Here is a 14,581-nt window from a genome sequence, read left to right as displayed (position 1 = left end):
TCTCCCACATGAGTGCAGGGTCCCAAGGCTTTGAACCATCCTCTACTGCTTTCCAAGGCCCCAAGCAGAGAGCTGGATGGGAAATGGAGCAGCTGGGGTACAAACCTGCATCCGTATGGATGCTGGTGCTTGAAGGCGAAGGATTAGCCAGTTGAATAATTGTACTATGCCCCAGAAATACATTGGCTTGGAGATAACAGATGGGTTGAATCTGCCATGAGTGATTAACACTTACTCCTCTGTCCTTTTGTGGACTTCCTTCGGGAAAGCGATGGTGGAGATGACACACAAGTGACAGAGGGAACACTGTGACTCTGAACTTAGTCCTCCACAGTGGCCCTGTGCTGGTCCAAAACTCATGCACTTCGCCAAGACCCAGTGTGTTAATAACAGCAATGCAGTGTCAAAGCCTGTTAGAAACAGAGGGCTCCTCAGCTAAAGCTGCACAAGATGATTTGTATTTTCATTAAATTACAATAGTTGCTGCTTCTTCTGAGTTGCCCACCAGGCATGCACATGACTGGCATTTACAACACTGGATACATCACTCATGATAGCGTTTGTGTCTTAAATATTTATTTGAAAGGCTGAGTAAGAGATAGAGAGGAAGAGAGAGATTAACAGAATCTGTTGTTTCACTCCCCAAATAACTTTAACAACCAGGGGTGGGCCTAGCTAAAGCCAGGAGCTTCATCCAGATCTCCCATGTGGGGGTAGGGTCCCAAGATACTTGATCTATCTTTGCTGCTTTCCTTGGAGCATTAGCTGGGAGCTGGATTGGAAACAGAGCAGCCCCCACGCCAGCATCTCAGGCAGCAGCAGTGTAACCCCCTGCACCACAGCACCAGCTCCAGATATTACAGTGTTCAACAGCACAATAATCTAGTAAATGTCAGATTCAAGTCTGGTGCCACTCTCTCTGCTGTTTCTCCTTTAATGAAGATTGATCCATGTTAATAATATATGCTTAGATCTGATATACAAAGCAAGAGGTAGATTGGGAAGCAGCTGAAAATATGCATAGGCTAGTCCTCAGAAAAACCTGAGATGGAGGAGTGGCCACTCTAAACTCATCCTTTCATGTTTAATCTCCTAGCAGATGACGCAAGAGGGTTGGGCCACATTGGACGTGTCAGCGTCTGGGGGACCAAGGGCTCAGGGAGCTGGTATCAAGGCCAACTGCAGTCATGGTTCTCAGGGTAGCTTAGCAGGAATTCTCCATGGTGTAGACATACGATAGTGAAACAGTGCAGAAGTTTGTAGAATCATCTGTTTGTTTTCTCCCAGGGAGCATTCTGAAGGTTTCAGCTCCAAATCTCCAAAAGTAGAATGTAGATTTCTAGAAAGCACAGGTGAGATGAAGCCAGAGTATTACTTAATACAAACATGAAATCACATCAACTCTCTGAATGCGGCCGTAATACTCTCAGCTTCTTAAGAATAACAAAGCTTGAGACAAAGGTTTTTTTTTTTTTTTTCCGGGTTTAACAGAGCATGTCAGAGAGCTGACATGGCATCCTTTCTCCACCTGCAGCTTCTCTCACACTCACCCCATCATCAAATGGAATTCAGCCTGCGGTTTGGAGGGAGGAGCAGCCAAAGGGAACCCATCGTCTTTGTTTCTAACGTTGCTGAGAAGACATTTCCTTGGGCCTTTCCTAAGCACTGGTTCCTGGGAAGGTCAGCAGATCGCTTTAGTCTGTCTAGATCTCCACTTTTAGATAATACAAACATGTTTCAAAATAATACAATTGTACAGCACTGTCATCTGAGACAGAAAAAAAATGGACTTACTCATGTTTGAACAGGAGGCCATGGTCAGAAAGACAAAAATGTAGAAAAGGAGACCAATCATTAGAGTGGCATACACCATGGCAACTTTGAGTAGCAAGAATAAAGCGCCCTAAAGTACATGCTGTTTGCAATTGATGCAAAAGGAATTACATAAACATCTACCTACATCATTCACAGATCCTTTAACACAGAGGCTGTAGCTCACTTCTGCTCCTCTGTATTTACACGACACTTCAAGTGGATTCTTTTCTTAATGAAAGATTTAATTGCATTTATTTGAAAGGCATAGCTACAGAAGGAGAGGGGAGGAAAGGAGAGACAGAGAATTCCCTCATCCACTGGTTCACTCCCCACATGGCTGCATTGGTTGGGACTGGGGCAGGCTGAGGGCAGGAACCAGGAATTTCTTCCAGGTCTCCCGCAGGAATGCAGGGGCCCCAGTACTTGGGGGTCATCCTCTGTTGCTTTCGCAGACACATCAGCAGGAAGCTGGAACTGGTGTCCATATGGGATGCTGCCAGTGAAGGTGGCGAGTTAACTCCTTAGGTCACAGCCCTGGCCCTTCTGGAGGGATTTTAGCCGCATGCAATGGCTTTATGCTTCTGGCGATTGGCAAATGGATAGAGTGTCTTTCTGCTGTCACAGTCCACTTTATCAGCTCCTCACTCAGGATTTCTGAGGCTTGTGTGTCTATTTCAAATCCAATGATACTGGCCTGAACGCCAGGGGTCCCATGTAAGCTCTCCAGGACCTCCTTGGCAGCTCCTCTTTACCTCAAGTACAAAGGCTGTGTACTTGCATCCCTTGCCTGTGGCACTCAGAGCGCAGCTTCTGCTCAAGAAATCCGCTTCACAAAAATCCTCCCTCCATCTCCAGCTGTCACTTTCTCAGTTCTCAGCCTATTTGGAAAATCGGGTTATGTCTTCTGGCGACACCCACTAAAATTTCACATCTATTTTTTTTTCTTAGACAATCACTCAAAATTCTTCATGCCATGTCTTATTATGCCATACTCAGTATTTCCCAATGTAGAGCAGTGTAATTAGGTGACACTCAATGCTTCAAGTCTGCCAATGTTGTTGCAATCATCTTTCGTGATTAAGACAGAACTGCAGTCCCTTGCCTTCCCACTTTTTTTCTTGGCATAATTTATGCTTTATTGTTTATTCCATTATATTACTGTTTCTGTATTTATTATGTATTGGAGAGGCAGTGGGTAGAGGAGAACACACACAGTGTCATTCACTGGTTCACTCCCCAAATGCCTGCATGTCAGAAACTCAATCCAGGTCTCTCATGTGGTGGATAGGAATTCAATTGTTTGAGCCATTACCACGAACAGGAAGCTGGAAGCATGATCTACAGCCATTTAATTTATGATGTTGGCTTGTAATACAATATCATTGGAATCAGGAAGTTATGAACAGCGCAGGCCTGATTGGCTTCTAAATTGACTACACCACTTACAAAAGCCACAATAAATAAAGCAGCATCTTGCTATTCCATGGCTATGACTATCAAGTTCTCATCGGCTTCAGGTGATAGTAAAGAGATTGGGGACCTTGAGTTTGAAGAGATGTGCTGTGAATTGACACAGACAGGGCATGTTCTTCGTGATCTGAAATTGCACTTCCCATTTCCTCGTAAATAACAAAATTATGCTTTTTTGTGTGTCTTCTTCTTGTCAGTCTCTCCCACTGAAAGACAAGCTTCATGCCAGTAGCAGCATTTGTTTTGACCCGAGGTGCCTGACTTCTAGTTCATGGAAGCTCTGTTAGCTGGTGTTCCTAGAATAAGGGCTGCACGTAATGGAAGCAGATGTTTGTGTCAGCACCAAGGATGTTCCAATTATGCCTGCTGCCGACAGGTTGGGTGGCTTTCCCTGGGAGCTGGCACCTTCTCCAGACCTCCAGCTGCAAGTAGATGACCGTTGGCCGGACATAGTTTGTGGCGTGCCACATTTGGGATGTTAAGCAGTGAGGATCACTTTTAGCCTGTGTTCCAAAGAGGGGCTTTAATCAAACATTTTTTTCCGTGGTGGCAGATGACACTGAGCCTCTTGGCTTGGGGACTTTGGAGCCATTGAAAGGAAGGCTGAATTTCAATCAGTACACCTCTGTACTGTCTACCACTCCTCCTTGACTCCACTGTTGGCAGCACCCCCAGGTCCCAGTCCTAGTGCTTACCCGCCTATCAGGGTGCCTCACAGGAAAGCTGCAAGTTCATGAGAGAGACACCAGCCAAATCTTCATGGAACAACTCTTTCCCAATGGAAGATTATCCAAACAGTGAGTGCTTGGCATTTATGTTTCTTTCTCCCAGTGATGATGGTCATGATGGGTGGGAGCAGTTAGAGAGCAGGTGGGCCAGTACAGTGGTTTGGGATCTGCCAGAGAAGGAACTCGGTCAGGAACCACACAGAAGCTCCTTGAAAGTCAAGTGGAAACGAGAAGAGGGAGTTTACAAAGATGGAAGAAGATGAGCCTGAGCATACTGAGACAGCCTGGAAGGAACACACTGGGAAAGGGAGGACTCACCCTGGCTGCAGCTGCGGCTGCGGCTGCCGCATTCCGTTCTCCTTTTACAACGGCAACTTCGGGCGTCCAACCATGCACGAGTGTTTCTTTGGACAAGTCACTTTCTGTCTCAGAGAGCAAGCTGTGGTCCTTGCTATCATTTCAGTGACCTGTGGGGGAAAGCTTTGCTTTGCTTTGCAAGAAAGATTGGGCGGTAGACACACAGCACTCACACAAGGCACACATCACTGAGCAGCACTGTGCCTTTCTCTGGGAACGGGGTGGGTTTTCATTTAAAATTTGTAGAACTAATTCAGCTCTATTGGACTAAAGCATGTTCTATCACGCTAAAAATCAAATGCTTTCTTCCTATGGGGAAAGTTCCCGTGTTACAACCGAAAGAGGTGACAGTCTCATTACTGCCATCAAAAGTAATCCATTAACTTTGGCTCTGGCACCCTGGTAGGCACCGAATCCCAGGGAGCTTTCCAATTCGATGCATTCTCCGCAGAGCACCGCTGGGCTCACCAGCTCTGAATAACATGGTTCCCTTAAAAACTTCCTCTTTGCACAGGCAATAAAAGAAGGCTGGCTCTGTCGCCGGTACCAGTCAGCCGGCGCTAGGGAGGTGGGTTAGCAGGTTTTCATCTCCATCTCCCATTCTGGGAGCCTCGAGGAAAAAACAGCTCGTTTTTGGTTTCCCCTTTACACCGGAGAATCTGGGTAGTTGGCAAGCTAGGTTTTTGTACCATCAGCAAAGATTATGCTAATCTGGCGCCACACCCCTGGCTTCCTCTCTATGCAGCCGGGGACTCCAGGCAGGTACTACTCAGCACCTGAGATGCAAGCTACACACAGGTGCTTCCCAGTCCAAGAGAAGAAACAGGGAGCGAGATGTGGGCTACCAACCTTGGTTGTCTAACATTTTGCCTCTCGCTAACGCTTGCCGTGTGACGTGTGTGCCTGTAGGCGCACGGATAACTAGTGGCAATACTGCTTTTTTTTTTTTTTTTTGGCGGGGGAGGGGGAGGAGGTAAGGCAAGTTATAAACGGCATGGAGGTGTGTGGCAGGTCTGACCGCATAAAGGTCCTTGGCTTCCAAAGCACCTCTTTTAGGACCTGGGTGGTTCTCCCTTCATCTGACACCTATGCCAGGCATAGGCGCGCACAAGCACCAGCCCGCCTGCCCGCACACCCCCACCCAGCTCCCTAGCCCCGCAGCGTCAGTCTCCGACCCCAAGGACCCAGAATTAGTCCGGAGCCGCTTTGGACACACAAAGCTCTATAGGGGAAGGAGGGTAGGTGGTGGTGGTGAGGGTTGTTGCTTGGATCATTTATTTATCTTGTGCGCATTAAGAACCCACCATTAGGTGCTGGTGGGAGGCGCTACTCCGCCCGAATCGCAGCCCGCGCGCCGCGGTTCCGCACACACCCGCACCCGCCTGGAGCCGCCTGCGGCCCGGCATCCGCGTGGCTCGGCAGCCCCGACGCGGTCACCAGCTTCTTCCTTCCCACGCTCCGCCAGGCCTGTGGAGCCGGAGCATCCTTCGCAATCCTCTGCCCGCCTGTTTTGGGGAGAGGAGGTTCCTCGGCGGCGGCTCCAAAGGCGCCCTGCTGCGGGCACCCCCGCGCCCCACAGTTCCCGGTTAGTGGCGGCGGCGACGTCGCTCTCCGGAGTTTGACTCTCGGGCGGCGGCGGCGGCGGCGGCGCGGGGCCGCGGGCGGCGGGAGCGAGGCGAGCCGGCCGCTCGCCCTCCGCGCTGCGCTCGGATTGGTCTCTCCCGGCAAGTGCTGGCCGAGGGTTGGCTGCGGGCCGGCTGAAGAACAGGTGCACCTCAGCGCCGGGGCTTCGCCGAGAGCAGCCGCTGAGGAACGCGGTGCGCCGGGCGAGCGGCAGCCGGGCCGGGGCCCCCTGTGTCGGAATGCGGCTCGCTGGCGCCCGGGGTCCCGCGGCCGGCCGGGTCGGCCCCTGAGGCCCGAAGGCGGCGGCGGCAGCAGCAGCGGCGGCGGCGCGGGCGGGCGCCCTAGGGAGCGGGCCGGGCGCGGCGCCCCGAGGATGCGGGCGCGGCTGGAGCGCACGCAGGCGGCGGGCAGCGGTGGCAGCAGGGGCGGCAGCGGCAGCAGCAGCGGCGGGCGCGGGGCCCCGGTGCGCAGGAGGCCGCTCAGCGGGCTGCAGACGCGCCCCGCCGCTCCCTGACCGGGCCGGCGGCGCGCCGAGCCAGGGGTGTGGGGGTGGCCCGTCTCGCCCCTCTCGCGCGCTCCTCGCCGCCTGCCCCCCTCCCCGGCTCGCGTCCCCTCCCCCGCCCCTCTCCTCCCCGCCCGTCGCCCGCCTCTCGGGGGGAGGGGCGTGGGGGGCAGGGAGCCGATTTGCATGCGGCCGCGGCGGCCGCTGCCTGCGCCCTAGCCCGCCGCCGGAGCCCGCGCCCGCGCCCGCGCCCGCGCCCGGCCCGCGCGGCCCCATGCCTCTGGCGCGGCCCTCGGGGGGCGAAGGTGAAGACCGGCTCCTAGGATGAGTGAAGGCGCGGCCGCTGCCTCGCCACCTGGTGCCGCTTCGGCAGCCGCCGCCTCAGCCGAGGAGGGCACCGCAGCAGCGGCAGCAGCAGCGGCGGCGGCGGCGGCAGCGGCGGGCGGGGGCCCGGACGGCGGCGGCGGCGGCGAAGGGGCGGCCGAGCCCCCCCGGGAGTTACGCTGTAGCGACTGCATCGTGTGGAACCGGCAGCAGACGTGGCTGTGTGTGGTGCCTCTGTTCATCGGCTTCATCGGCCTGGGGCTCAGCCTCATGCTCCTCAAATGGATCGTGGTGGGCTCCGTCCAGGAGTACGTGCCCACAGACCTGGTGGACTCCAAGGGGATGGGCCAGGACCCCTTCTTCCTCTCCAAGCCCAGCTCTTTTCCCAAGGCTATGGAGACCACCACAGCCACCACGGCCACCACGTCCCCCGCCACCCCCTCCGCCTCCTCCAGGACGCCCAACCGGATTAGCACGCGCCTGACCACCGTCACGCGGGCACCCACTCGCTTCCCGGGACACCGCGTGCCTATCCGGGCCAGCCCGCGCTCCACCACGGCACGGAACACCGCGGGCCCCCCGACGGCCCTGTCCACCACGGCCCCTTTCTTCAGTAGCAGCGCGCCTGGCTCCCGACCGCCGGGGCCTGGCGTCCCCAGTACCCAGGCTATGCCCTCCTGGCCCACTGCGGCATATGCTACCTCCTCCTACCTTCACGACTCCACTCCCGCCTGGACTCTGTCTCCGTTTCAGGATGCTGTATCCTCCTCCTCCTCCTCTTCCTCTTCTACCACCATCACCGCCGCCACCACCACCACCACCGCACCAGAAACTACCACCAGCCCCAAATTTCGTAAGTAAACGCTGAGCGGTACAACTGAGCCTCGTCTGCGCCTTCCTGCTGTCTGACCACCCCTCCCCCTTGGCAGGGTTTTGGTTTTTTTTTGGGGGGGGGGGTTCTCCCGGCCACGCAAGAGGCAACGTTCGCCACGCAGGTTGCCAGCCCGTGTTGGGTCGCTGTGTGTGTGTGTGGGGGGGCGGGGATGGGGACACTGGCCAGGGAAGAGTCCTCCTTCGCTGAGTCCCCACTGAGGGAGAGAGAGAAACCGCCGAAGTCTCTCTAATGCCTTGAGGCGACCCAGCCTGCTGACTGCAGACCTTCGGGGTCAGCGCGGCGCCAAGCTTCCATTTCTGCCCCGGGGGCTGGCGCCCTGGCGGGACCGGCACACTGGCTGGGAGGCTAGGTGGAAAGGCCCTCTCCCAGAGGCTCCGTGCTCTTCGGGCCGCCCCAAGACAAGCACGTGCAGATGGACTATCCCCAAGCCACCAAGGGAAGTTAGGGCCAGGTGCGGGTGACCATTCATGGAGATGCTGGCAGGAAGGGGAGGATGCTAGCCGGAGATGCAGCCTGCAAAGCAACCCTGACTGTGGCTGTGACGGGAAGGGTTCAGTAGAAGCCCAGGGGACAGGGTGGGGGCGAGGGGATAGGGAGAGAGCTCAGGGTCCCCTGCCCCTGCAGCGTGGCCATGGACGTTTCAAGGCGTGGGCAAGGCATCCGTGGCTGCCGAGAGTGAGTTGAACTCGGAGGAAATAAAGGAGCAGCCCTGCAGAACAGCTAGGATTCTGAGGATAGAGGAGGATTTTTTTTTTCTTTCTGCTAAGTGGTTGCTTTTGTTCCCGTCCTAAAGGTGGTGGGGTGTACATCTCGTCCCGTGTTCCCTCTGTGTCTGAAAGAAACCTGAGGCGGGCTGGGTCAGAGCCCTCGGAGGTGGGAGCTGGCCTGCCCTACTGTGGAGAGAACATGTCAGCCTGCGCTCAGTCAGTGGGTGCAAGTCCCTGACCAGTCAGGTTCCCCCTGACTGACAGCTCCCTCGTCACCTTGTTGCAAGTGTGTAGTCCTTTCTCAGCATTCTGCATGGAGGGGACTGTTGGCAGCCCATCTAGTTTTCTAATGTTCTGCAAGTCACGGGGACCTCGTACCTCTAGGAATCAGGATAGGGGACCAGCCTGTGTGGCTGAAGGTTATTTAGGACAAACCCCCGGCGTGTTAGTTCAAGTTCTGTGCCAGGCAGTTTTGCAAAGCCTGGCTGTCTGTGCTGGGGGCTTCTGCCCGCAGCCCTGACCTGGCCAGGAGAGGCAGAAAGCGCCTCTTTAACTCTTTAGTGCTGGGAGGATACCCTGCTGGCTCTCAGGCATCTGCTCATTTTTCATTGCCCTCACCCTGTGGTCTTCCCTTCTCCCCTGCGACAGAATTGAATGTATTTGTAAGTAAGATTGGGGATGGAAAGTCCTTGTTTTCCTGCATACACTGCTTTGGGTGGTGGGGTGGGGTGAGGTGGGGGTGGCTAGAGGGTACAGTGGGACACTGGAAGGAAAGGCGGAAGGCACGGGCCACCAAGCAGAATGGCAGAAGAGCCGGTAACTTGCCGGTTCCGCCTGGTGAGGGTGAGGCAGTGCTTTCTGCACATTTCCCAGGAGGTGCTGAGGGGCTTCTCTCTGCTGATCCAGCTGGAGTTCTGTGGAGGGATGTGGGAACGCAGTCAGTGGATTAAAAATAGGTGTTTGTCCTGAGCATCCCAGATTTTTTAAAATTCTCCTCTGAAGCATTTTATATGAATAATGGAGTGTGGGTGTACTTCCCAACCGTGTGTGTGTGCGTGTGTGTGGTGTGTGTGTGTGTGTGTGTGTGTTGTGTGGTTAAGGGGAGGCATGGCACATGGAGGGGACATTTCATGTTCTTTGCAATTGATTCTCTCGTGTTCCATTTTGGAGGTCTTTAAAGCAAGCCCAGGGTAATTCTTTCTGCCCCTCCGTGCTCTGCTCCCACGTTGCGTGGAAGGGAATGACAGCCTGTTTAATAAGTAATGATCATTGACAGGGCTCTCAGCACCAAGGAAAGAAGACTGGGAGTAAATCTGTAAATGATGTCAATATTCCTGTGGACATATAAGCAGTATTTGGTTGATTTGTGTGTGAAGTTTCTTTTTCTTTCTTTCCTTTGTAAATGCCCTTATCCAGGAATTGAATCAAGGAGTAAAATGCAAGTATGCTAATCTGCCAGAAAGTGACCTGGTTTGCCTGTATCAACAAGGGAAATTGTGCTGAAAGATAGATCAGGTCCTTTCCACGGAGGGGGAGTTTAAATGGAGAAGCTGTACGATGATTTAAAGAAAAAGCCTAGTTTATTTCTTTTCACCAGGATGGTGGGATGATTAACAAAAGGAAATGAAGCTTGCATCCGAAGGGATTCTCAGAGTTGCTACTGTTGGCTGAATAATGGTTTGCATAGCTGGCATTCATATTTTTGCTTGTTTGGATCACATCAGTAAAGTTCCCAGGAGACAAATTCCTTTCCCTGCAGCTGCTACCTCCATACTGTAGGAGGGTTTTTCTGTCTTTTTTTTTTCCTTTTAAAATAAAAGTGGTGGATTCCTTCTCCAGGGCTGAAGAGGCTGAAGGATGCTGCTCTGTTTTTTTTGGAGGCTAACCTTCAGATTCTTTCCTGGCCAGGGTCTTTGCTCTTGAATAGAACATCTCAAGGCTTAGAGAGTGGATGCCTTTGTGTTCCTCTTGGAGCAAGCAGAAGGCAGCGCAGCTCTTAGGAGAATCAATGCTCTAATGGATACTCGCATGCTCGCAAGTGGAATTCTTTTTTTTTTTTTTTTTTTTGCTATGGGGAGAATTCATTTTAGAGGGCTATTTCTGATTTTCTGTAGAGTGAAAAAAAAGAGTAAATTGGAAGGACGAGAAGAGGAGGAGAACGTGGCATTTGGCCCTTCTCTTCTTGTCCTCTATCATTTGGGTCATGAGTTGGACCCAAAGTTTCCTCCGAAGTGCCTAATACCTCTCGGTGTGTCAGTGATCAAGCCTTTGCAACACGTTCCGAGTCCCTGCAAGCAAAGTTTCCCATGCATGTTGCTACCAAGGAGTGGCTTCACCAAAAACATCCTTGAAGCATTTTGCATCTGCACATGCAAGTTTTCAAATTTCTCAAGCCAAAAATAGTAGAGGAATAGTGATTTTGGTCCCTGTCTAAGCACACTTTTCCTTTTATTGCATATCGAATTGTGTTTTCAGATTTTGAACGTGTGTAGAATGTTGTCAGTGGGAGCATGAGTTGTTTGAGAGACTTGGAATTCTTTTATTGAGCTGAAAGCACCGTTTTTGTAGATTGGTGATCAGGGCCACAGACAAAGCCTGTCGTTGGGTTCTCTTTGGGTTGTATTTCAAAGACATTTTAAATTTAAATTAAATTAGGTCACTAAAACTAAATAGTTTATTTAGGGGAGAAATGAATGTGAAGTTTGTCATTGGTGTTTAGGCATGGTAAGCAGGCACTTTTAGTTGGAAATGTCCATTTAGCCAAAGTTTGCCTAGTCATGCTTGTGATAAATTTTAAGAAAGCCATCGACAAAGTGAACTATTTTTCTAAGACTGCTTTTCAGTATCTTCATTCCCTCACTGAGTATCCTGGGCTCCTGCCTAATTAGCTTCAGATGTCATTTGTTTAAATGAAGTTACTCCCCTTCACTCTGCTTTGTCTGCCGTGAGTCCATGCCTTCAAAGGAATTCCAGCCTAGGAGTTACTGACCCCGGTCATGCGGTCACACGGTCGCGCATGGTGGCTCAGGTGAATGGAGTCAGAGCTGAAGGTCAATATTTCTTAGGAACTCCAATCAAGAGCTTTTATACATAAATGTATAAGCACAAACTATAAACTTGAGTATGGTTTGATTTCCTCTGTCCTCATATAGGATTATGAGAGTTTACTGCTTTACTCAAATATACTTTGCCGTTTTCTTCTTTAGACATTTAGGTCGCACTTCACGGTCCTAACACAAAAGGAGAAGTAAGAGGAGCCTAGATTGGGAAGACTATTCGTAGGGTCTTCTTTGGTGGGGTCCCCCCAGTGCATGAGAACAGCATGGCCTGTGCGTCCCTTTTCAGTTCTTCATGAGTGAGACAAGGGTTTGAAGGTGGTGGGGCTGATTGCCAGCCCCCTTTGCAGGTTTGGTTAGGAATCCCGCCACGTTGGGGATTGTGTTGTTTTCCAGATCCACAATGCTGATGCACCAGCTTGTGGAAGATTAAAAGATAAACACAACTCGTAATGACCTGCTTTGCAGTAATTTTCTCTTACTAAGTGGACATCTCTTCCACATCCACGCTGGGTCATAAGCGGATGTGTTGGGGCAGGTTTGAATCTGGGAGATCCAGTGTGTGGCAGAGTAAGGTCTCTCTCCCAGGCTGCCTTCACACTACTCCTTCTTTATATTACCACGAGAGAAGAGCTAATTTTCAGCTGCTGCGTTTGTAGAGATGCTACCCTTTTAACGTTTCACATTCCCTGGCAAGCATATCTCAATATTCTTTCTGGGATCTTGACAATGGAACATGAAAGTTGCCCCCAAAATGTGTAAGAGCAAGGGGCAAGCCATACAGCTACGTCCTCAAGATGCATCCGGATTGCTTCTGAATAGAACTGAAATGCGGTTTTCTTCCTCTCGGTCTGCTTGTCTCTGCACATCTGTGTGTGGGGTAAGGCACACACCTTGACAAGTAGGAGCTGCTGAAACGTTTGGAGATCCTAGAGGCTTTATGTGTCTACTCTGGGAAAGTGTACCACCCCCCCAACCCCAGAGCCATGTGCATGTGAGGGAGTTCCAAAACGTTTGTGGAAAAATAGAGTTTAGAATCAAGAGGTAAGTTCATTTAGTGCAAAAGATTTTGAAATCCCACATGTACGGGTGGTGACGGAAAGACAGGGGAGCAGACCCAGGTTCATGTTCTGTAGTGTCAGTGTGAGAATGTGCCTGAGAAAGTGTGTGTCCCTCTTCATGTAATTATTGCTGAGAATCATAGGACATGTGTTGGTTTTCCATTTTCACTGTTGTTGTGGGAAGAGTTTGTGCAGGTCTTCCTGCATCCTGAATCATGCTTTCTGCCAGGCTGGCTAGCTTTCTCTGTACTTCTCTTGCCTTCTTCTCTTCAATCTTTCTTCCCTCCTACCTTTGTTACTGCTTTGTCTTACCCTCTAGTACCACTGCTCTTTGTTACAGGACATTTTCTTAAAACTTGTTCATAGATTCATGTTATTTCAAGCTGTTTCAAAGGCTCATCCTTTCTGGGAAGACACGTTGGATTGGTTGAATTGCTGTAGAAAGATACAGGGAAAAAATTCTACCCATTGAGACAATCAGTCATTGAAACCGTCATGGTGGTTTTCTAAGAAAAATTTTCTCTGAACATTTGGGAGGGAGGACGATGCATGCCTATTTATTTTTCCCACATAGGTTGATGTACAAATTGTGTTAAATTTGACTAATCATTTATTATCTGGTCCTAAAGCACAGTGACACCATTGAACATTGGCTACCATATCCCTTCATGTAATCCTTCCCTTCCTATATGTCATGTATTTTAGCTTATAAAACCCATTTGTTAAACACATATTTACACAAAATGTAACATTTCTAGTAACATAAATAATAAACTTTGTAAAAATACTGATTTGAAAATCAGAAGATTGAAGTAATTGAAAATTTACATCGTGAGCATTCTCAAAAATTGTGTTGTAGGATCAAGACTTCTTCCTGAGTATGGGTTTAATCATTGGTTCTTTTTCCTTTCTTCTCCTTTTCTCACCAAAATTCTAAATAACTTATTTGGTTCATGAAAATACTAGTGAAGGGATAATGTGCATTTTCCTCAAAGAGTTACCTTCTACTTGGGAATGTTTTATAGTTTCTTGTTCCTATAATTTGAAGTAATTTATTTCTATTACACAACTTAGAGAGTTTTTTTTTCTTTTTCCAGTCCAGTCAACTTCATTTTACTAAAATATATGTTTTTTTTTATTTCTACCATTATGTGTCATCAACTCACTTTATGTTTAACTGAATGACGTAATTGCCATCAGCTGACATCAGGAAGAAATGTGCCAGTTTGTTGGTAAATTCACCACTCAGCTGTGGCTGCAGTGACGTGCCGGTTTCCCTGAACTTGACCTGCTGACTGTGTCCTCCTTGTATAGTGGACTGCGTTACTGTGTTCTTTGCAGGTGGAGTACAGACAGGCTGAGGTCCTAGAGTTGTCTAAGGGGACGTGGTTAAGTGAAGCAGTTACTTTGGTAGTGAACAGCATTGAAAATGTGAGTGATAAGCGTATTTTCTAGGGGCTCTTGGGGCAGAGCGACAATCATCTGTATGAACTTCAGTCCTTTGAAAGCTGGGCAACCTTTGGGGACTGAGGCACTCTCTTTGAACCTTGGCTTCCTCCTCTGGGCAAATGGGAATGATGACCGTGGCCTAGTGTGTATTCCACTCTGTAGGTAATTTATAAACTGGAAAACACTCTTCTTCGATGTTAAGGGATAGGAGAAGTGGAGACGCTGGTTATTTGCATCCAAGAACATATCAAGGAATTGAGCGTTGTTGAAATATTGGAGCTGGTTGGCTCCCTAGTTTGAGGGAACTTTCATCATAATGAAAGATGGTTCTGCTGCTGTGCCCTGGGATCCTCCCTATGTTTCTCCAGGATACCCAGAAAGGTACAAAAATATGATGTGCAAATGTACCTCCAGTTGGCTTGGAAGTTTAGTCACAAACTGGAGCCCAACATTCCTCATCCTTTGCTTGATAACTGTTATTTAAAGACAAGTTCAGATCTATGTCAGTGAGTGAACCAGAAAGCAGGGGAAAGAGAGTGTTGCTGCATAAGCTAGAAATCTGAATATTCTGGATAAAAGAGTTTTTTAAGGCCT

The 14,581-nt window shown here is 50.3% G+C and overlaps 1 protein-coding gene across 1 annotated transcript; it reads left to right on the top strand.

The window, feature by feature from the left end:
- Positions 1-6,737: 6,737 nt before the first annotated feature.
- On the top strand, positions 6,738-8,659 carry LOC131481774 (pro-neuregulin-3, membrane-bound isoform-like). The gene is made up of 2 exons (XM_058671905.1): positions 6,738-7,672; positions 8,508-8,659. The coding sequence occupies exons 1-2, from the start codon at positions 6,820-6,822 to the stop codon at positions 8,657-8,659; spliced, it is 1,005 nt and encodes a 334-aa protein (XP_058527888.1). The 5' UTR covers positions 6,738-6,819.
- The last annotated feature ends 5,922 nt before the right edge of the window (positions 8,660-14,581 follow it).

Source organism: Ochotona princeps, chromosome 13, assembly GCF_030435755.1.
Source record: "Ochotona princeps isolate mOchPri1 chromosome 13, mOchPri1.hap1, whole genome shotgun sequence".
Classification (NCBI taxonomy): domain Eukaryota; kingdom Metazoa; phylum Chordata; class Mammalia; order Lagomorpha; family Ochotonidae; genus Ochotona; species Ochotona princeps.
Note: the sequence above shows the minus strand (reverse complement) of the source record. Positions and strands in the feature narration are given on the sequence as shown.

Bases quoted from the DNA above. Each gene is read 5' to 3' on its own strand.
- LOC131481774 (XM_058671905.1), top strand. From the start codon at position 6,820: ATGAGTGAAGGCGCGGCCGCTGCCTCGCCACCTGGTGCCGCTTCGGCA. The intron at 7,673-8,507 runs GTAAGTAAACGC...CCCGTCCTAAAG, and splicing joins TACCACCAGCCCCAAATTTC to GTGGTGGGGTGTACATCTCG.